This window comes from Oncorhynchus mykiss, chromosome 17, assembly GCF_013265735.2.
Source record: "Oncorhynchus mykiss isolate Arlee chromosome 17, USDA_OmykA_1.1, whole genome shotgun sequence".
In the NCBI taxonomy this organism is placed as follows: domain Eukaryota; kingdom Metazoa; phylum Chordata; class Actinopteri; order Salmoniformes; family Salmonidae; genus Oncorhynchus; species Oncorhynchus mykiss.
In genome coordinates, this window is record NC_048581.1 from 32,985,709 (window position 1) to 33,008,061 (window position 22,353).

The 22,353-nt window shown below is 39.8% G+C and overlaps 1 protein-coding gene across 1 annotated transcript; it reads left to right on the forward strand.

Annotated features, from left to right (window-relative positions):
- Positions 1-967: 967 nt before the first annotated feature.
- On the forward strand, positions 968-2,306 carry iip2 (interferon inducible protein 2). Its single transcript, NM_001124369.1, is given in 2 exon segments — positions 968-1,296; positions 1,908-2,306. Coding segments are annotated over 2 exon segments (387 nt in total). The 5' UTR covers positions 968-1,068; the 3' UTR covers positions 2,067-2,306.
- Positions 2,307-22,353: the final 20,047 nt, after the last annotated feature.

Consider the following 22,353-nt stretch of genomic DNA (forward strand, 5'->3'; position numbering starts at 1 on the left):
CAACGTTTTGGTGTTTTGTAACAGATGCCTCTTTCCATTCCTCAAATGGCCAGGGCACAGTTTGGATGCTGGAATTATATTCGAGTGGACAAACGTGTGTGCTGGTAGCATACAGGAGAGCTTTGAAGTAGCCTGATCAGATGAAAACAATGTGACTAATTGTGTTTATGACACATAAAATGTTAAACAAATATGTATGCTATATTGAAACAGAAAGAATGTGCAGAAAGAATAGCCGCTCGGATCGGAGACCTGGCAGAGCGTGCTTTAAGCTTTGTTTAATGACTGGGCCTGCTGGGAGCATAGACCTATGTTGCAACGTTATTATAAAACGATTTTGGAGAATGATGATCCGCAACAGCGCATTTCAGTATCAGAAGTAAAAGAAATACAGCCAAACTCACCTGACACTGCCTTTTTAGACCTTATAAACTGTCGAGTACCAAAAACTAATCAAAATGGAATGAAACATAAAATAAAGATATATAAAAACTACTCATTGCATGGTGGTGTTGTAGGCTAGTTTAGGTAGGACCATGTTATCGTCCCTAGACAAGTTCAATAGGGGAGCTTATTGAGCTAGATGTCTCATGTCTTGCGCAATGACGTACGTGGCTTCTCCGCTGCCTACCAGATATGCATCTGGTGTTGCGGATTTATTTATAAAATTGGTGCAGCTTTGAATTATTATTTTTTTTTGTGGTATGATTGCTAGTTAGCCTATTGCAGAACTGGACAAACGATCCACCTACCACTATTGCCACTAGGAATGGTAGGTAGAGAGCAGGATATACAGTTTAACTGGTTTACACTCCCAAAAGCTAAAACAAAAAGTTAGACAACCCCTCCCCTATTGAGCAAGAGAGTCTCTAGGGGAATCAACATTTACAAATTTACTGGAAACCGTGCTTATGCCTGCAACCTTCGCCGCGCCTGCTATATAGGCTACGTTTTGCCTTCACCTTTCCTCACAAATTAAAATTTTCTTCGGCTCGCTCTTTTTCGTTTGCCCGAGAAGCTTTGTGTTTTTTTAACACTAAGCTAAATAAGAATCTGTATTCGCTTGCCATGGATCAATCACCATCCTATCAGCCAGAGTTTGTCCCAATGAACGGAAATAAATACATGCGCCTTGAAGACCCTCACGGAGCGCCCAAGTTCCAACATACCGTCGTCTTGGGACTGCCCCAGCCCGTTGTACCTCAGCCCAGGGATCACATTATCTGGTCGCTTTGCAGCCTCGTGTACGGCAACCCATTATGTCTCGGAATGTTAGCAGTGTATTTCTCCATAAAGGTGAGTTGGAATTAAGTGACTTAATATAACATTGTCTGTTGTAGGGCGTGTAATTGTCTGGATTTTGAAGTTGGGCATGTTATTATATGGGCGACCAACTTTGAACTATGGAAAGAGGAGCACAGTATAACAATGTTCCAAATGTATGTTTTGTTTTCTTGTTATCACACTGTTCTAAAAAATGTGTAGCCTATACCTCATCTACAGGCTCTATCAACCTGCCCTCTGAAAGTGTATTAAGGAGTATTAAACCACAGAGGATAATACATCACTGAGATCCTCCCATTAGTGTGACATGTCATGTCTTGTGCATGTTGTTAACTAATATGCATAGCTACATAAACAGGGGCGGCAGGGTAGCCTAGTGGTTAGAGCGTTGGACTAGTAACCGGAAGGTTGTGAGTTCAAACCCCCGAGCTGACAAGGTACAAATCTGTCGTTCTGCCCCTGAACAGGCAGTTAACCCACTGTTCCCAGGCCGTCATTGAAAATAAGAATTTGTTCTTAACTGACTTGCCTGGTTAAATAAAGGTAAAATAAAAATAAAAAAAAAAAATCAGCAACATGTGAATGATTCCATAATATAAATTATTCTACATTTTGTCTTCCAGTCCAGGGATAGGAAGATGGTTGGAGACTTGGAGGGAGCAAGAAAACACGGGAAGACTGCACGCTGCTTTAATGTTGTGACCCTGACCCTGGTCATCCTCGGGCTGCTCTTCCTCTTCATCATCTATGGTTTCTTCATCTACAACATCTCACACTTGTAGTGTAGTTCCAGTCTTTGCTTTTGTCAAAAGTGTCTTTCCAGATGTTTAAACACCTCTCTAGGATTGTGTCCTGATACATTTCTCTTACACACACACACACACCACAGAATTTCCCTCTGCACTGTGTACCAGATGTTATTTGCACCTCTTTAGTGAAGTGTTTTAGAGATGCACGATGATTCTGTTGAAGTTTACATTCAAATGTTATTTTCATCAATAAATATACGTTTTGTAAATGCATTCCATTTGAGTCTTTATAGCTAATAATGGTTAACGTTTCTGTTTCACTCATCCCATATAGACATACACTCACTTAATGAGACATGGCTTCTCTTTCTACTTTGTTGTCGCTCTCCAACAATGTTTGAGTCACAATCCGTTCTATTTCTGGATGGTAAAATGACTTGTCCTTGTGTGATATAAACATGTAGGAATTAGAGTATGTTGACCAACTTTATCAACCCCAAGAATGAACTGTATTAGGTATTTTTGACTTATTACTCTGATACAAATTGTAAACAGATGTTGATGTAAAAGTGGAATTTCCAGCAATGTAAAAAATCCAGGCCTAGTTTCCAAAGACAAGATATATCACCCGGAATGTCTGGCTGGCTGGGTCACAGCTTCTGAGTTGGATGACCGTTCAAAACAAATTTTTCAGTCGGAGCTCGTTTTTGTTCAATTTTCCAGTTGTCTTGAAGACACTGAAGTCGTAGATTATCAAGTTCAGTTTCCGAGTTCCCAGTTGGTTTGAACGCGGCATTCATACCTTTTTATTTGATTTTTATTCCAAGTCCAAATGACAAATATCAGGCCCAAATATTAATTATACAAATTATCAGCAATCAATAACTTAAATGTGTCTACCGTGTCCAGATTCCCTATATTCAAACGACAATATGCATACTACAAATGGTGGAATATGCTAAATATGATAACGCAACAACTGATGGCAGTAGCTAACTACTGTAGCTAACTAGCCAGCTAACCTCTGTAGCTAGTCAGCAAGCAATGCTAAAGGGATTGTATACGGGTTGGCATAATTTTTTTAGCTAGCTGACTAGCATTTCTGAGGCTTATTTCCTCCAACGTTATATTGAAAAGGTGCCTCTTGTTCCCAAAACATAAGTTTTCTGGAGACTTGAGGGAGGGGTGCTGATGACGCTGCCCACTGTATGCACTTTTGCTAGCCTGATTTCGTCCAGACTGAGGAGAAATATGTACACAATGAATTCCTGACCACCTCCTGGAGTGGTCAGACAGATCTAAACACAATCAGACCACAAATCCACTTTTATGCATCCAGATCCGTCTTTTCAATGCAATCTTCGTATTCTGATAGCGGAAGTCACATGTAAGTATCAAGTGTAGACATGAACAGAGACACAGGTGGCAGGCGCCGCGGTCCCGTTACTATGGTAACCAATCACCCTTAAAGGGGCAGCTGAACATTTTGTCTCTGAAATTTCACTCATGCCACAAAAATGAAAAGACATTGAGCAACATTTATTGTTTTAGAAACATTACAAAGCATGGTCATCTGTTTTTTGTGTGTTTTTTTCTATGTATTGTAGTGAAACAGCAGGGAGCAGGTCTCGAACCCTCAACCTTCTAGCCCGAGGTCCGGCGAGCTAATCGACTGTGCCGCAAAAGCATGCTCCTGTGGCAGGGTCGATTTCCGCGCTTATAAACCCAGGGTCGTTACACTACTCCCTCCTTTCAAAGAGCTGTCGTGAATGCAAGGGCCGATCACTTCTGACACCAATGTAATGAAACAGCAGGGAGCAGGTCTCATACCCTCGACCTTCGAGCCCGAGGTCCGGCGCGCTATTGACTGTGGCAAAAGCATGCTCATGTGGCAGAATCGATTCCTGCGCTTATAAACCCAGGGTCTTTACAGTATGTATGTCACAAAAAAATATTTGGCTGGTAAAAAAATCTGAGTTGCTGGCAGATTTTTGTTCAACTACCTACCACAGTGATGGGTAAAAAAACCCACTATTCAACTCATGTTAAAATACTTAAATGTATTATTTATTCTGTCCTTCTCCCTGCCTGATCTGACAAAGTTGGATTGGTAGCTGGAGACGTTATCTATTTATACACACTGATTACTTAGTTCAAGATGTGAAGGAAGCAGAAGCACTTGTAACAAGGCTGCATTTTAAAGGGATTTCCTCTTGGCAGTATAGTTTGTAATGAAAGCAGATGAGTAGCGTGAGATGATCCAGATCAGGGCTAAAAGGAGGAGGAGACTATGGGTGAATGTTTTTTTCCTAACCTTATTAGGTCTGCTGCATAATGTTTTTGACCAGAAATAGATTTGTATATGAAAACGCCACATTAGACAACTATGTGCCGTTAGCAGTTTGCTAAAAGGCATGAAGCTCAAAAGGCAAATTATCCTTCTGAGTCTCAAGCAGAGCATGAAATGAACACCCACCACCTGCGAGTAGATCTAGGTATTGGCGGGGGAAAAATTTTTATATTTCAGCAGCCACGTTGGCGGGTGGTCATCTTGTAAAGCTCTACTGTGCAAGCATTACATTGGTGAATATAAATTCAAAAGTCAAGTATGAGCACATGTGTGAGTTACGGTAAGAAAATGCTGCAGTAGCTGTTTTCAAAGTATTTCTGCTGTTTCCACTTCAATCGGTGTAGATGAAGGGGAGGAGACAGGTTAAAGAAGGATTTTTAAGAGACCATTGAGACCATTGAGACATGGATTGTACACTACCAGTCAGAAGCTTTAGAACACCTACTCATTCAAGGGTTTTCCTTTATTTTACTACTTTCTACATTGTAAAATAATAGTGAAGATCTCAAAACAATGAAATAACACATGGAATCGTGTGGTAACCAAAAAAGTGATGAACAAATAAAAATACATGTCATATTTGAGATTCTTCAAATAGCCACCGTTTGCCTTGATGACAGCTTTGCACACCCTTGTCATTCTCTCAACCAGCTTTACCTGGAATGCTTTTCCAACAGTCTTGAAGGAGTTCCCACATATTCTGATCATTTGTTGGATGCTTTTTCGACTCATCCCAAACCATCTTAATTTGGTTGAGGTCGGGTGATTGTGGAGGCCAGGTCATCTGATGCAGCACTCCATCACTCTCCTTCTTGGTCAAATAGCCCTTACACAGCCTGGAGGTGTGTTGGGTCATTGTCCTGCCGAAAAACAAGTAATAGTCCCACTAAGCCCAAACCAGATGAGATTCCTTATTGCTGCAGAATGCTGTGGATAGCCATGCTGGTTATGTGTTCCTTGAATTCTAAATAAATCACAGACCGTGTCACCAGCAAAGCACCCCTACACCATAACACTTCCTTCTCCATGCTTTACGTGGGGAATACACATGCGGATATCATCCATGCACCCACTCCGTGTCTCACAAAGACAAGGCGGTTGGAACCCAAAATCTCAAATTTGGACTCCAAACCAAAGGACACATTTCCAGCAGTCTAATGTCCATTGCTTGTGTTTCTTGGCCCAAGAATCTTCTTATTATTGGCGTCCTTTAGTAGTGCTTTCTTTGCAGCAATTCGACCATGAAGGCCTGATTCACACGTACCCCTCTAAACAGTTGATGTTGAGATGGGTCTGTTACTTGAACTCTGTGAAGCATTTATTTGGGCTGCAATTTAAGAGGCTGGTAATTCTAATGAATTTATCCTCTGCAACAGAAGTAACTCGGAGTCTTCCATTCCTGTGGCGGACCTCATGAGAGACAGTTTCATCATAGCACTTGATGGTTTTTGCAACTGCACTTGAAGAAGCGTTCAAAGTTCTTGAAATGGTCTGTATTGACTGAACTTCATGTCTTAAAGTAATGACAGACTGTCGTTTCTCTTTGCTTATTTGAGCAGTTCTTGCCACAATTTAGACTAGGTATTTTACCAAATAGGGCTATCTTCTGTGTACCCCCTTATCTTGTCACAACACAACTGATTGGCTCAAACGCATTAACAAGGAAAGAACTTCCACACATGAACTTTTAATTGAAATGCATTCCAGGTGACTACCTCATGAAGCTGGTTGAGCAAATGTCAAGATTGTGCAAAGCTGTCATCAAGGCAAAGGGTGGCTATTTGAAGAATCTCAAATTTGAAATATATTTAGATTTGCTTAACACTTTTTTTAGTTACTACATGATTCCATATGTGTTATTTCATAGTTTTAATGTCTTCACTATTATTCTACATTGTAGAACATAGCAAAAAGAAAAGAAAAAACCTTGTGTTCTAAAACGTTTGACCGGTAGTGTGTATGTGAGCCATTCTAAGGGTGAATGGACAAGACAAAAGATGTGTCTTTGAATGGGGTATGGTAGTTGGTGCCAGGCGCACCGGTTTAAGTGTGTCAAGAACTGCAACGCTGCTGGGTTTTTCACGCTCAACAGTTGTCTATGTGTATCAAGAATAGTCCACCACCTAAAGGACATCCAGCCAACTTGACACAATTGTGGAAAGCATTAGAGTCAACATGGGCCAGCATCCTTGTGGAATGCTTTCGACACCTTGTGGAGTCCATACCCTGACAAATTCAGGCTGTTCTGAGTGCAAAACGGGGTGCAACTCAATATTAGGAAGGTGTTCCTAATGTTTTGTTCACTCAGTGTATATTCGCATACATACTTTTTTTATTGACATCACATGACTTCCAAACTATAATGTCCTTTATGCACAAAAAGGGATTAGGCCCTAAATACTCCAGTGCCTTTTTATTAAACCCGTAATGGATACCCTAAAACATGTTTTAATACTTTAAATGACAGAATTAGTCAATTATGGTAAAAAGCCACTCAGCGGTCCCCCAAAATAGTTTCAGAAGCTTCTCGTCATTCCACAGCTGGCTACAACATTATCCTGAGTCATGTCCATTCGGCACAAAACCTAAGATAACAAACCTAGACTTGTCCAATAAGAAATGCTCATTTTCATTTTGCGTTGCCGAACGTTTTAAAATATTTGATTCATCCTGGTTGGACATGGCTGCTATGTTTGGCTTTGTTGCCTCAGACACTGAAATGTTGATAATCCTCTCAGCCCTACCCGATATGCCTCATTCTTGGATGTGGCAAGACAACTTAACTTAGGCACCATCCAGCTAGCTTGACACAACTGTGGGAAGCATTAGAGTCAAGATGGGCCATTATCCCTGTGGAATGCTTTCGACACCTTGTAGAGTCCATCCTCTGATGAATTGAGGCTAAAGTATGGGGGGGTGCAATAATGCTGCCAAGGAATAACATGTATAAACTGAACAGTATTTGGCCCAAAATCGATCCTCGAAGGAAAGCACATGAGATCTCAATTTCTCTTGAGGCATGGTCACCCAGGGCAATAACATGTTATCTGTCAGTCAGATATGTCTTAAACCAGTTCAGTACTGAGCCTGAGAGGCCATCCCAATTCTGTAGTCTGTCTAAGAGGACAGTGGCGTCAGTGCCGTTTATGATGAGGGAGGCCATTTTTTTTTTTCATGAGCATGGCCTTATTTCTATTACAGCATGATGGATGACTGTCATTCATATTCCTTTCACCCAGTTCAATATAACATCGATGGGTTTAGGCTACTACATGATACTCAAATTTTCCTCATACCCATCATGAGTTTGCTACAACCTAGCCTATTAATGAAAGTTAACAATGTAGGTGCAAAGAGGTCGAGAGAGAAATTTGAGATGACAGACTGACACATGGACAGACAGTGATACATTCAATACCGCCTTGCACACTCTTGCCTGCATCTAGTTTATCTAGGGTGTCATCATTAGTCCAACAGTTGCAAACGAGAGTTTCTATTGAACAAATTCAGGCACTCGTTTCCCCGTTTGTTTGCTTCCGTTGAAGAAACTTTTATCAACAGAATCGGCGGATTGAATACACCCCTGATCATAGCATCCACTTTGTATTCATTGTAGCCTCTATGCACTCTCCTTCTCTCACCTTTTCCCTCTGCATAGGTCACTCCATAGACCCTCATCAAGATTAATACCTAGATCTTATTCCCATCTAAGTTGGGGTTTATCTATCCCAGGCAGTGTTAGTCCTGACATAAGAGCATCGTATACACAGGAAATGGTCTTGAACAGTGGTTGGTCTGCGTGGCAGGGTTGTTCAACAGGTGACATCTTAGGTAGGTTCCATTGTCCCTTGAGAGTCACCCTAATAACATTTCATAGTTATTGGTAACTAAAGAAGTCCCTGTTAGACAAGTGGTATTTCTGTTTCATCTGTTCAAAAGACTTAAGAATTTCCTCCTCATAACAATGTTCCAGAAGAGTGATCCCCTTATCAGACCATGGTCTAAAGTTACTATTCTGGAAAAACATGTGAATCAATCTATCGTTCCATAGAGCGGTTTTAGGGGAAGAGAATCCCCCTCGTCCGAACAGCTCATGCAGTTTGCACCATGCCAGGACAGAATGTATGATTAAAGGGTTGTCTGTGATGGTTCCTAATTTTGCTACAATTTGTATGAATGACGAACAGAAATTTGGAGAAATCAACTAAGCAAGTGGGACATGGTTTTTGTGGTCTATAGAGGGTTTCAACAAGCACAGATGGTTGACATTTTAACAATAAAGCATGATGTTTAAATGAACTGAGGTGACCGACAGAGATGTCCCTGCCATTTAGAACATTCAAAAAATAGTGACTGTCCCTCCACCTTTTATTCATTGTCTCAAAGAATGACAAAAACTATAGTTTGGGGGAGAAGCTTCAATAAGACAAGTTTCAGTTAGAAACATACAGTTCTAGATTGTGCTCTGAAATAAGATTTATTTGAGTGATCTAACATTAAATAGTCCCATCCTCATTTTGACAGGGCTGCCCTGTTTTTAAGGAACTTGCCTTGAAACAGTTAACGCAACAGGGACAAGATTTCTCACATTTGATCCAGTCTGTTTTTGTTGTCTTTGTTATCGAGATAACACATGTGTGAAACTAGCCACAATAAGGATTAACCATGATAGTGGAATTTGCAGCTCACCTTCAAAATAAAAGTCCCCCATTGAAACTGATCCAAATAGTGAAATAATAGTCGGCAACACAAAATATTTAGTGGGGGGATAATGAAACACACACAAAAATATATATAAAAAATTGTATTAAACTCCCACACGCACTTACAAATCACTTATTTCAAGTCATTTCTGTAAATAATTCCTTTAAAAAAAAAATAGTAAATAATTTCTGCAGACACTTACATTTCCAAACTGCTATTGAAAAGACATTAATTTGCAGTCAACACACAACTTAAATAGTAATATCGTTCAGTGACATGTAACACATTGTTGTGAATGTATTTCTGAACATGAGGTCCTGTATGTGTGACATGTATGAGGTCCTTATTTTTTCCCCCAAAATGTTAAGACTTTGAGAGTATGGAAACCCAAATCACTATGACTCTGTAAACACTCAGGTTGTACAACACATTTGACACAAGGTTTGTTATAAAAATAAAAATAACTATTTATTATGAGTTTGTCTGCACACCATTTATTTACACAATCATATGTCACATTTGTTGTAAGCTACATCAGTTGTACAACCTGAGCTTATATATATATATATAAATATATGTTGTTGTTGCTTAATTGTTTGATTGTTTTTGTTAAAAGTACCAGTTATGCTACAACAAACAGTGGCAGAAGTCATTTTGGAGTTGTCCTCCAGGCCCAGGATACAGGAGGCGAGGCTTAGGAGAAAAGAGACTGAGTTGGCTACACTCCTGACAGCCTCACCCTACAAGAGGTTCCTGGAGAACAAGGAAAAAATAACTAAGAGAGAAGTAAGAAAGCAAAGGGAGAAAGAAAGTTATGATACTGAAGAAAGCTGTGGCCCCACTGAAAAAAAGTTGTCCAGGTTCCAAATCCACAACATACACCCTAAAAGAAGGGGATGCAGAATGCTTGTTCTGTAACGAGCTCTTCTCTGTTAGCGGTGGGGACTGACTGGATATGGTGAGAACAGTGTCAGAGGTTGGGCTCACGAACTATGCACAAATTTAATTTGGGTGGGATTAATTTGCGACATCTGTGTCAATAAAAAAATCAGGGGAAATGCCTGTGTGAAGTTGTTGTAATGAAATGTTTAGTGTGTGTGTTTAATCAATATTTAATCGGTTATATTCCAATGTCATTTGTTTAAAAAAAATTATAAATATTCCAAACTATTGACAATGATTTGCTCTTCAATTTCAAAACAGCTGGGATTAAATTGCTTGCCTTATTCACCTTCGCATGATTGCTAGTTACCCTATTGCAGAAGTGGACAAACAACACACCTACCACTATTTTGTTTACCTTTATTTAACAAGGCAAGACAGTTAAGAACAATCTCTTATTTTCAATGACGGTTTGTTCAGGGGAAGAACGACAGATTTATTTGACCTAGTCAGCTCTGGATTCAATCTTGCAACCTTTCAGTTACTAGTCCAGCGCGCTAACCACTAGGCTACATGCCACCCCATATTGTCACCACAGATAGAGCGCAGGACAGACAGTTTGAATGGTATACACTCCCAAAAGCAAAAAGTAAGACAATCCCCCTTCCCTATTGTTCAAGAGAGGGTCCGGAAATCCAAACGTACAAATTTACTGGAAACTTAAGACTGCATCCTTCGCCACTCCTCCTGCTATATAGGCTACTTTTTGCCTCCCATTTTACCCTATGATTGGTAGTTACCCTATTGCAGAACTAGACAAAAGATCCACCTACCACTAGTGTCACAATTAATGGTAGATAGAGGGCAGGATAGACAGTTTGACTGGTAAACACTCCCAAAAGCAAAACGTTAGACAAGCCAATCCCCTATAGTGCAAAAAGGGTCCAGAAATCTAAATTTACCAGAAACAGTGCTTATGTCTGCATCTCCTAGTGGTTAGAGCGTTGGACTTGTAACTGAAAGGTTGCAAGTTCAAATCCCAGAGCTGACAAGGTACATCTGTCGTTCTGCCCCTGAACAGGCAGTTAACCCACTGTTCCTAGGCCATCATTGAAAATAAGAATATGTTCTTAACTGACTTGCCTAGTTAAATAAAGGTAAAAAAAAAAAAACGTATTTAGACGCCACACCTGTCAGGTGGATTATCTTGGCAAAGGATAAATGCTCAGTAACAGGGATGTAATGCTCAACATTTTTGTGCGTATGGAACATTTCTGGGATATTTTAATTCAGCTCATGGAATATGGGACCAACACTTTAGGCCGTCATTGAAAATAAGAATTTGTTCTTAACTGACTTGCCTAGTTAAATAAAGGTAAACTAAAAAATGTCACAAAATAGATGGCATCATGAGGAGGGAAAATCTGTGTAAAAGGGGTAAAACATAAATATCCCAACATGGCTTGTCTTTGTACTTTGCGGTTGCTCTCCAACAATGTTTAAACCACAATGTGTACTATTATGGTTGCTAAAATGACTTGTCCTTGTGTGATATAAATGTGTAGGAATTAGAGTATGTTGAACAACTTTATCAACCCCAAGAATGAACTGTATTAGGTATTTTTGACTTATTACTCTGATACAAATTATAAAATTGTAAAAGTAGAATTTCCAGCAGTGTAAAATGCCCAGGCCTGGTTTCTGGAGACAAGCTACATCACCAGGAATCCCTGGCTGGCTGTGTCACAGTATTCTTGAATCGCTTACTATCATTATTTTCCCTCTGGAGAAATACGTTGTGAGACTTTTTCCATTTACACACAGAGATGGCTTACTTCAAGATGGGGAGGAAGGAGGCGGCAGGGCTTGTAAACAAGGATGCATTTTTATAGGGATTCAGACAGATTTCATCTTGTCAGTATAGTTATTTAAGGAAAGCAAATCAGTAGAGTGAGATGATCCTGATCAGATGATTGGGACAAAGCTAAAAATAAATCAAGGGGGAGTTGGGGGTCATTTTCAGGCTCCTTGCAAAGCTCGAAAGCCTGCAGAGTTCTGGGCCCTTTCTGGTCTAAATATCACGTTTGAAGGTAAGACCCAGGTGCAGACAGTGTCGAAGTAACAAAAGTTTATTAATTTGAACACGGGAAGGCAAAGGTACAGGACGGCAGGCTCAAGGTCAGGTCAGGCAGAGGTCGGTAATCCAGAGTAGAGGGCACAGGTACAGGACGGCACGCATGCTCAGGATCAGGGCAGGCATAGTTCGGGAAATCCAGAGTAGAGTGCAAAGATACAGGACGGCAGGCAGGGTCAGGGTCAGGTCAGGCAGAGGTCGGTAATCCAGAGTAGAGGGCACAGGTACAGGACGGCAGGCAGGGTCGGGGCAGGAAGAAAGGACAAAACCAGGAAAATAGACAAGGCAGGATCAAGGGGGTAAATGCGGGTAGGTTTGAGGAACAAAGGAAACTCATACAGATAGATAGAAAACACAGGTATAAGTACCCAATGGATAATGGGGAAGATGGGTGACACCTGGAGGGGGGTGGAGACAAGCACAAGGACAGGTGAAACAGATCCGGGTGTGACACTAAATGACGTAGGAGACTATGGCAACATGTTCTTATGCCAAAAGTGTGCATTTTGGGTGGCTAAGTTGAACACTTTTTTGGTTACTACATGATTCTGTATCTGTTATTTCATAGTTTATGTCTTGACTATTATTCTACAATGTCGAAAATAGTACAAATAAAGAAAAACACTTGAATGAGTAGGTGTGTCCAAACTTTTGACTGGTACTGAAGTTTTCTTAGGGGGTATATCAACTTTAATATTGCAGATAGATTGTGGCTTCTATCAATGTAATTATCTGCACCATTTCCAATCCCAAGTATATATTTTTTTGTAAATATATATTATTTTCCTAACCCTTCCAACCCTCCCCTAATTGGATTAAACTAATTGACAACAATACTTAGGTTTCTAACCTCAAACCCTCCCATCTATCGCTGAAGATTTATAGCTGCCATATATTTTCCACTATGCTGTGATGTTTCACAACAGTTCTGAACCTTTATATTCTCATAGGTTATACAGATTGTAAATTAAAGATAACACATTTCGCTAAGAGTATCATTATGTTATTGATCGATTGATTGACTTTTCAAATCACCCAGCAGTGCTATTTGCAAAATTAGCTCCAAGTAAATGTAGCAATTTTTCAGCCATTCCTGAACCTTTCGACCAAAACCAAGCTACATATGGGCAGTACCACAAGTGATCTAATGATTCTGTCTCTCTGCAGCAAAATGTGCAGAGCTGGGATCCCTCATATATATAACATTCTCCTGGTTGCGAGTATTTTATATAATCATTTAAATGGAAAACTTCTACATTTTGAATCTCATTTTGTGTATCAGTTCATAAACCATGTGTCATGGAATTGGTACATTGAATATCTCCTCCCAACTATTTTGCAACTTGTATGGCGCAGCTGTAAATTCTTTGGTCCTTAAATGAAACTGGCATACTGTTTTGTTTATCACAATTTTATTTAGACAATTTTGGCCTTCAATGCTGGGCCGACAAATAAGTTCCTAACTTTCCCCTTTCCACTTGCCTCCTCCATGTTTGCAGTAATGCTGCAATCAGTTGGTTGTCATTTTGGATAGAGCAGACATTTCCATATATTTTTGTTAATGGCATGTGTCATTTTTTTAATCAATTAGTAGATTTGAGTTGAACCATAATATTTTTTTGTGTATTTTCTGGTGGATTAAACTGAAATTGCAACCAGCTTTCTAAGGCTTGTTTTAAAAATAGAGATATTTTGGAGTTGATTTCATTATCAAATAACCAAAAGTGATAGGTTGTAATCTAAATGAAGGGGAAAATGCCATTCTTCAACATGGGGTGAGCCTGTAGCCTTTAGTGAGGGGTCCAATGCTTTAATATGTAATAATTTCTGCCCTCAGGAAGTCCAGGATCCAGTTGCAGAGGGAGGTGTTTAATCCCAGGGTCCTTAGCTTAGTGATGAGCTTTGAGGACACTATGGTGTTGAACGCTGAGCTGTAGTCAATGAATAGCATTCTCACATAGGTGCTCCTTTTGTCCAGGTGGGAAAGGGCAGTGTGGAGTGCAATAGACATTGCATGATCTGTGGATCTGTTGGTGCGGTATGCAAATTGGAGTGGGTCTAGAGGTTCTGGGGTAATGGTGTTGATGTGAGCCATGACCAGCCTTTCAAAGTATTTAATGGCTACAGACGTGAGTGCTACGGGTCGGTAGTTATTTAGGCAGGTTACTTTAGTGTTCTTGGGCACAGGGACTATGGTGGTCTGCAACACTGCTAGGTTTTTCACGCTCCACAGTTTCCTATGTGTATCAAGAATAGTCCACCAAGGACATCCAGCTAACTTGACACAACTGTGGGAAGCATTAGAGTCAACATGGGCCAGCATCCCTGTTGAATGCTTTCGACACCTTGTAGAGTCCATACCCTGATGAATTCAGGCTGTTCTGAGGGCAAAAGGGGGTGCAACTCAGTATTAGGAAGGTGTTGCTAATGTTTTGTACACAGTGTAAATTCACATACATACTTTTTGTATTGACATCACATGACTTCCAAACTCCAATGTACTTTACGCACCAAAAGGGATTAGGCCCTAAATACTCCAGTGCCTTTTTATTAAACCCGTAATGGACACCCCAAAACATGTTTTAACACTTTAAATGACAGAATTAGTCAATTATGGTAAAAGTCCACTCAGTGGTCCCCCAAAGCTGTTTCAGAAGCTTCTCGTCATTCCACAGCTGGCTACAACATTATCCTGAATCATATTCATTCAGCACAAAAACTAAGATAACAAACCTAGACTTGTCCAATAAGAAATGCTCATTTTCATTTTGCTTTGCAGAACGTTTTAAAACGTTTCCCTAATGAACACGACCCTACTCTTGGTGTTTGATTCATCCTGGTTGGAAATGGTTGCTATGTTTGGCTTTGCTGCCTAAGACACTGAAATGTTGACAATCCTCTCAGCCCTACCCTATATGGGTGCAACTCAAAATTAGGAAGGTGTTCCTAATGGTTTGTACACTCCATGTACAGCTGTGTATAATCAGCATAGCTGTGAAAATGAACACCATGCTTCCTAATAATGCTGCCAAGGGGTAACATGTTAAACTAAAGAGTATAAAGCCCAAAATCGATCCTTGAGGGACACCACATGAGAGCTCTACTTTTTCCTCAGGCATGGTCACCCAGGGCAATAACATATTCTCTGTCAGTCAGATATGTCTTAAACCAGCTCAGTACTGAGCCTGAGAGGCCATCCCAATTCTGTAGTTTGTCCAAGAGGACAGTGGCGTTTATGATGAGGGAGGCCATTTTCTTTTTCATGAGCATGGCCTTATTTCTATAACAGCATGATGGATGACTGTCATTCATATTCCTTTCATTCAGTTCAATATAACATCGATAGGTTTAGGCTAGTACATGATACGCAAATTTTCCCTATACCCATCATGAGGTTGCTTCAACCTAGCCTATTAATGAAAGTTTACAATATAGGTGAACACAGGTCGAGAGAGAAATTTGAGATGACAGACAGTGGCACATGGACAGAGAGTGACACATTCAATACTGCCTTGCACACTCTTTACTGCATCTAGTTTTTCTAGGGTGTAATTACTAGTCCAACGGTTGCAAACGATAGTATCTATTGGACAAATTCAAGTATTTGTATCCCCGTTTTGTTTGCTTCCGTTGAATAAACGTTTTTCAACAGAATCGGCGGAATTAATACACCTCTGATCATAGCAGCCACGTTGTATTCATTGTAGCCTCTATGCACTCTCCTTCTCTCACCTTTCCCCTTCATTTGTGGACTTCAATGAACAACACATCAGCTGTATGTGACCAGGCGAAAAAACCTTTCCAAGCCAAACCATGTCATAACCACGACACACAGCCTACATCGTTGTCCCCATATTAGCTAAAGAATGTCCCAGTCAACTTAGATAATAGAACTAATGTGTTAGTAAACCAGCTACAATCATGCAGTAACATGACAGTGTATAGTCAGTAAGCAGTTACATCAGCAGGCCCCGTTGGCAATAAATTAATGGAACCAAATGCTTACCTTGACTTGGAAGAGTTCCAGTGTTGTGTTGGATAGTCATAGCCACCTCGTTAACATAGCGTCCCTCTGTTTGAGCCGGGTGTTTGAGTAACTAAGCTAGCCAGCTGCATTTGCTAGCTATATAAGTGAAAGTAAGTGTGAATAAAATGACACTCTCTCTCACTTCACTATTTGATTTTTTTTTTTTTTAACTGTTCAACTATTGTCTTTCTCTCTCTTTGAGTCAACTACTCACCACATTTTATGCACTGCAGTGCCAGCTAGCTGTAGATTATGCTTTCATTACTAGATTCATTCTCTCATCCTTTGATTGGGTGGACAACATGTCAGTTCATGCTGCAAGAGCTCTGATAGGTTGGAGAAAGTCCTCTGGAAGTTGTCATAATTACCATGTAAGCCTATGGAAGGGGGCGAGAACCAAGAGCCTCCTAGGTTTGTATTGAAGTCAATGTACCAAGAGGAGGACGAAATCTAGCTGTCCTCCAGCTACACCATGGTACTACCCTACAGAGTGCTGTTGAGGCTATTGCAAAACTGTTTTAATCCATTATTTGGTGACATGAATATATTTAGTATTTTTGATAAAAACGTATATTTTTTTCAGTGTTTTACAATAAATAAAAAAATGAAATTCACTGAGGATGGTCCTCCCCTTCCTCCTCTGACGAGCCTCCACTGCAAGAGGATAGCATGATCTACAGTATCCAGGAGTACAAGGACAGAGAGCTTTTTAGCACCTGTCCACTACATCGACAAGTGCTGTCTCTGCTCTGGCGGGTGCAAAAACACAACTGGAATTTTTCTGGAACTATTACTGAGGAAGTCATTGAGCTGTTTAAAAATGCTGCTTAGAAAAGGGAGCATCGAAATTGGTCTATAATTGCTGACGGCTGACGGATCTAGTGTGCTGCTCTTACGAAGTGGCAGTTTCACTCAGGCAGTTTTAAGTGCCTGTCACGGTGTCCACCTAAACTAATACCCAACCTCATTGACGATATCTCATCTCTGAAGTACCCTGCAAACTCTTCACATTTAGAAGCGGAACGCAGATCATAAGGGGTAGAGGGGACAGGATTAATATGGCTCTCAATAGTTGAGAAAAGTGCCCTCTATTACTCTGATTGTTCGATATCAATATGCAGAAATGAGCTCCTCTAGTATTTCAAATTTCCTTATTGTAATTAGCTATGTGTTCTATCAAAGTGGACCTGTAATTTCGACTTCCTACATACCAATTCAGCCTTTCTAAAGTTTCGAGTTGATTTATTTCCTCATTTCTCCAAGGAGCTTTCTGTTTAGGGATGACCTTTATTAATTTGACTGGTGCAGCAGCATCAATGGTATAAAAGTAATTTACTAGATTATCACAAGAGGAGGGCAGAATAGGCAGTGGCATATAATTTATATAACCTCTTAAATTCTTAGCCACTTCAGAGGTCAGACAACACTTTTAACAATACTCTAATATATTGCATTGTGGGAGTCAATGCAGTGAAAAATACACAGTAATGGTCAGACAAAGCTACATAAACAATAGAGGATATTTCAATGTTGAGTCTGTGTGTACTCACTAGGTCCAAAGTATGGCCACGGTTGTGGGGCCATTGCATTTAATAGACTTGATTATTTTATAGTGCCTTTAGAAAGTATTCATACCCCTTGACTTATTCCACATGTTGTTGTGCTACATACAGCCTGAATTCAATATATTTTTTATCTCACCCATCTACACACAATACCCCATAATGACAAAGTGAAAACATGTTTTTAGACATTTTTGCAAATTTACTGAAAATAAAATACCAAAATATCTCATTTACATAAGTATTCATACCCCTGAGTCAATACATATTAGAATCACCTTTGGCGATTGCCATAGATTTTCAAGCAGATTTGAGGCAAAACTAACTTGGTCACTCAGGAACATTCATGGTCTTCCTGTTAAGCAACTCCAGTATAGACTTGGCCTTGTGTTTTAGGTTGTCCTGCTGAAAGATGAATTCATCTCCCAGTGTCTGTTAGAAAGCACCCTGAACCCAGTTCTCCTGTAGGATTTTGCCTGTGCTTAGCTCCATTCCGTTTATTTTTTTGTTTTGGATTTGCCCTAAACATAGCACTTTGTATTCAGGACCAAAAGTAAATTGTTTTGCCAATTTTTTTTGCAGTATTACTTTAGAGCCTCTTTGCAAACAGGATGCATATTTTGGAATATTTGTATTCTGTACAGGTTTCCTTCTTTTCACTCTGTCAATTAGGTTAGTACTGTGGAGTAACTACAATGTTGTTGATCCATTCTCAGTTCTATCACAGCTATTAAACTCTGTAACTGTTTTAAACCTCATCGTGAAATCCCTGAGCGGTTTCCTTCCCCTCCAGCAACTGAGTTAGGAAGGACGTCTGTATCTTCGTAGTGAATGGGTGTATTTAAAAAAAATTATAATAATGTATTCACTGCTCGACTGAGGGACCTTACAGATGTATGTGTGGGGTACAGATATGAGGTATTCATTCAAAAATCATGTTAAACACTATTATTGCACACAGAGTGAGCCAATGCAACTTATGTGACTTGTGAAGCAAATTGTTACTCCTGAATTGATTTAGGCTTGCCATAACAAATGGGTTGAATACTTATTGTTTCAAGACATTTCAGCTTTCCATTTTATATTAATTTGTATAAAAAATAAAATAAATCCACTTTGACATTATGGGGTATTTGTGTGTCGGCCAATGACAAAAAAAATCTAATTTAATCAATTTTAAATTCAGGCTGTAACACAACATGTGGAAAAGGTCAAGGGGTGTGAATACTTTCTGAAGGCACTGTATACGTAAATTGAAATCACCTGAGATCACAGTTTTGTTATAATTTGTATGAATGACGAACAGAAATTTGGAGAAATCAGCTGAACAAGTGGGACATGGTTTTCGTGGTCTATAGAGGGTTTCAACAAGCACAGATGGTTGACATTTTAACAATACAGCATGATGTTTAAATGAACTGAGGTGACCGACAGAGATGTCCCTGCCTTTTAGAGCATCTCAAAGAATGACAAAAACTATAGTTTGGGGGAGAAGCTTCAATAAGACAAGTTTCAGTTAGAAACATACAGTTCTAGATTGTGCTCTGAAATAAGATTTATTTGAGTGATCTAACATTAAATAGTCCCATCCTCATTTTGACAGGGCTGCCCTGTTTTTAAGGAACCTGCCTTGAAACAGTTAACGCAACAGGCACAAGATTTCTCACATTTGATCCAGTCTGTTTGTGTTGTCTTTGTTATCAAGAGAACACCTGTGTGAAACTAGCCACAATAAGGATTAACCATTATAGTGGAATTTGCAGCTCACCTTCAAAATAAAAGTGAGGGGGGTGTTAAGTGGTAAATATGCTGAAAAGGCAGGGCAAACAAGAAAACACAAACGAACAAAACAAATATAGAAATAAATGTACTAAACTCCCACACGCACTCCCACACATACAAATCAATTCTTTCACGTCACTTCAATAAATAATTCCTTTAAAAAAACAGAGGCAACAAGTTCTACAGACACTCAAGCTTTACATTTCCAAACTGCTATTGAAGAAACATTCATTTATAGTTGACACATAGCTTAAATAGTAATATCGTTCAGCGATGTGTAACGCATTGCTGTGAATGAAGCATTTCTGAATATGAGGTCCTTATTCATTTTATTTTTTTAAGACTTTGAGAGCATGGAAACCCAAATCACTCTAAGTCACAATGGCCCTGTAAACACTCATGTTGTACAACACATTTGACACAAGGTTTGTTAATTTTTTAAAGACTTTGTCTGCACACTCAGGTTTCACACAATCATGTCAAATTTGTTGTAAGCTACATCAGTTGTACAACCAGAGCATGTACAGGACAAATGTCTGCAAAATGTTGCCTTGAATAAATAAGCATTCACAATTCCGATGTCTCAAATAGTCTAATGTACACACCATCTAACTTTTGCTGCCCCCTCTTGGTTTGGAGTGGGACAACAGCATTACGTTCAAAGAGTAGGGCAGGGGTATTCAACTCTTATCCTACAAGATCCAGAGCCTGCTGGTTCTCTGTTCTACTTGATAATTAATTGCACACACCTGGTTTCGCAGGTCTAAAATCAGTCCCTGATTAGAGGGCAACAATGAAAAAAAGCAGTGGAACTGGTTTCGAGGTCCAGAGGTGAGTCTGAGGGGAATAGGCGATTCACTTGAAACCATGAAGTCCAAATGTAGCAATGAAATATTTGTGTAAACAAGCAACAAATAATGCAGTGGTGCGCTGTCTCTAACTATCAAGCGGAACATGAATTGTAAAAAAAGTTAACCAAGCAACTGGTTGCAACATATCTTACACAAGATACTATAAAGCTAGAATCATTCATAGCAAATCCTTCTACACACAGAAACACATACTTTGTAAAGTGGGAGGGAGTATCCTGTCATATTTTACACAAATGCATTACAAAAGCCCTGATTTATGTTTGACATCTTAAAAGTAGCCCACTGGTCACAGACGTCAATTCAACGTCTATTCCACTCTGGTTCAACGTAATTTCATTGAACTGACGTGGAAACAATGTTGATTCAACCAGTGTGGCCCCGTGGGATGCTACTCAAAACAGTTTAAGCTGGTTTACCCAAAGGAAACACAAGAGCCCTTTTAAATCAGTTGCAGATAAAGTTAAACTGCATTGGGGTTTAATTCAGATTTTTTTTTTCTATATCGGAAGTGTGAATCAAGTTTAAATCAACACCCCAATGAGCGGTTTTCACAGACATTGTTCTATATTGATGCCAAACCACACCTATAACACTGTTAACATTCTGAGAGAAGCCACATTGTGGTGTCCAGATTTGTCATTGATTGAATTGGAGTCTTGATTGCAAGTATGTTGGCACAGTATTCCAATGCGTCTCAGTAAAAAGGCAGTGTTCATTTTAAAAACCCTCCCTTAAGAAAAACAGTTGCAGTATAACTGCAGTATGCTGCAAATACTGCATCCAAAATAACACTTTTTTTTACTGCAGTAATTTTGCAGTGGAACTGCAGTTAGAGTGCAGAATAACTGCATTCAGCAATTACTCCGCCAAAAATACCTGGCGATTGCAGTTACTGCACTTTTACTGCAATTTCAAAACTTCAATATTTTTTTGTAAGTTCTGCTGTCACTAAGGTGAATGGCCAGAGAAAAGGGAAGAAGCACCATTTTGTTTTGAAAAACAAAAAACAAAAGGCACAGATCCATGCTACCATGCACACGACTAAGGCCTCTCGTTGGAGGGACGTTACACACAAACATTATGTACAGTGCATTCAAAAGTATTCAGAGCTCTTGACTTTTCCCACATTTAGTTAAAATTACATCCTTATGCTAAAATTGATCAAATACACATTTTTCGTCAATCTACGCACAATAACCCATAATGACAAAATTAAATATATATTTTTTTGTGAAAATGTATTCCAAATAAAAAAAGATACCTTATTACCCTTTGCTATTAGACTCGAAATTGAGCTCAGGTGCATCCTGTTTCCATTGATCGTCCTTGATGTTTCTACAACTTGATTGGAGTCCACCTGTGTTAAATTCAATTGATTGGAAATTATGATTTGGCAAGGCTCACACCTACCTGTCTACTATATATAAGATCCCACAGTTGACATTGCATGTCAGAGCAAAAATCAAGCCATGAGGTCAAAGGAATTGTTCATAGAGCTCCGAGACAGAATTGTGTCGAGACACAGATCTGGGGAAGGGTACCAAAAAGCATTGAAGCAAGAACAGCAAGAACACAGTGGCCTCCATCAAGTTTGGAACCACCAAGACTCTTCATAGAGCTGGCTGCCTGGCCAAACTGAGCAAACGGGGGAGAAGGGCCTTGGTCAGGGAGGTGACCAAGAAACCGATGGTCACTCTGACAGAGCTCCTCTGTGGAGATGGGAGAACCTTCCAGAAGGAAAACCATCTCTATAGCACTGAAGCCACTTCTCAGTAAAAGGCACATGACTGCCTGCTTGGAGATTGCCAGAAGATTTTCTGGTCTGATGAAACTTAGATTGAACCATTTAGCCTGATTGCCAAGCATCATGTCTGGAGGAAACCTGGCACCAGACTGGAGTGAAGGTTCACCTTCCAACAGGACAAAGACCCTAAGAACACAGCCAAGACAACGCAGGAGTGGCTTCGGGACAAGTCTCTGAATGTCCTCGAGTGGCCGAGTCAGAGC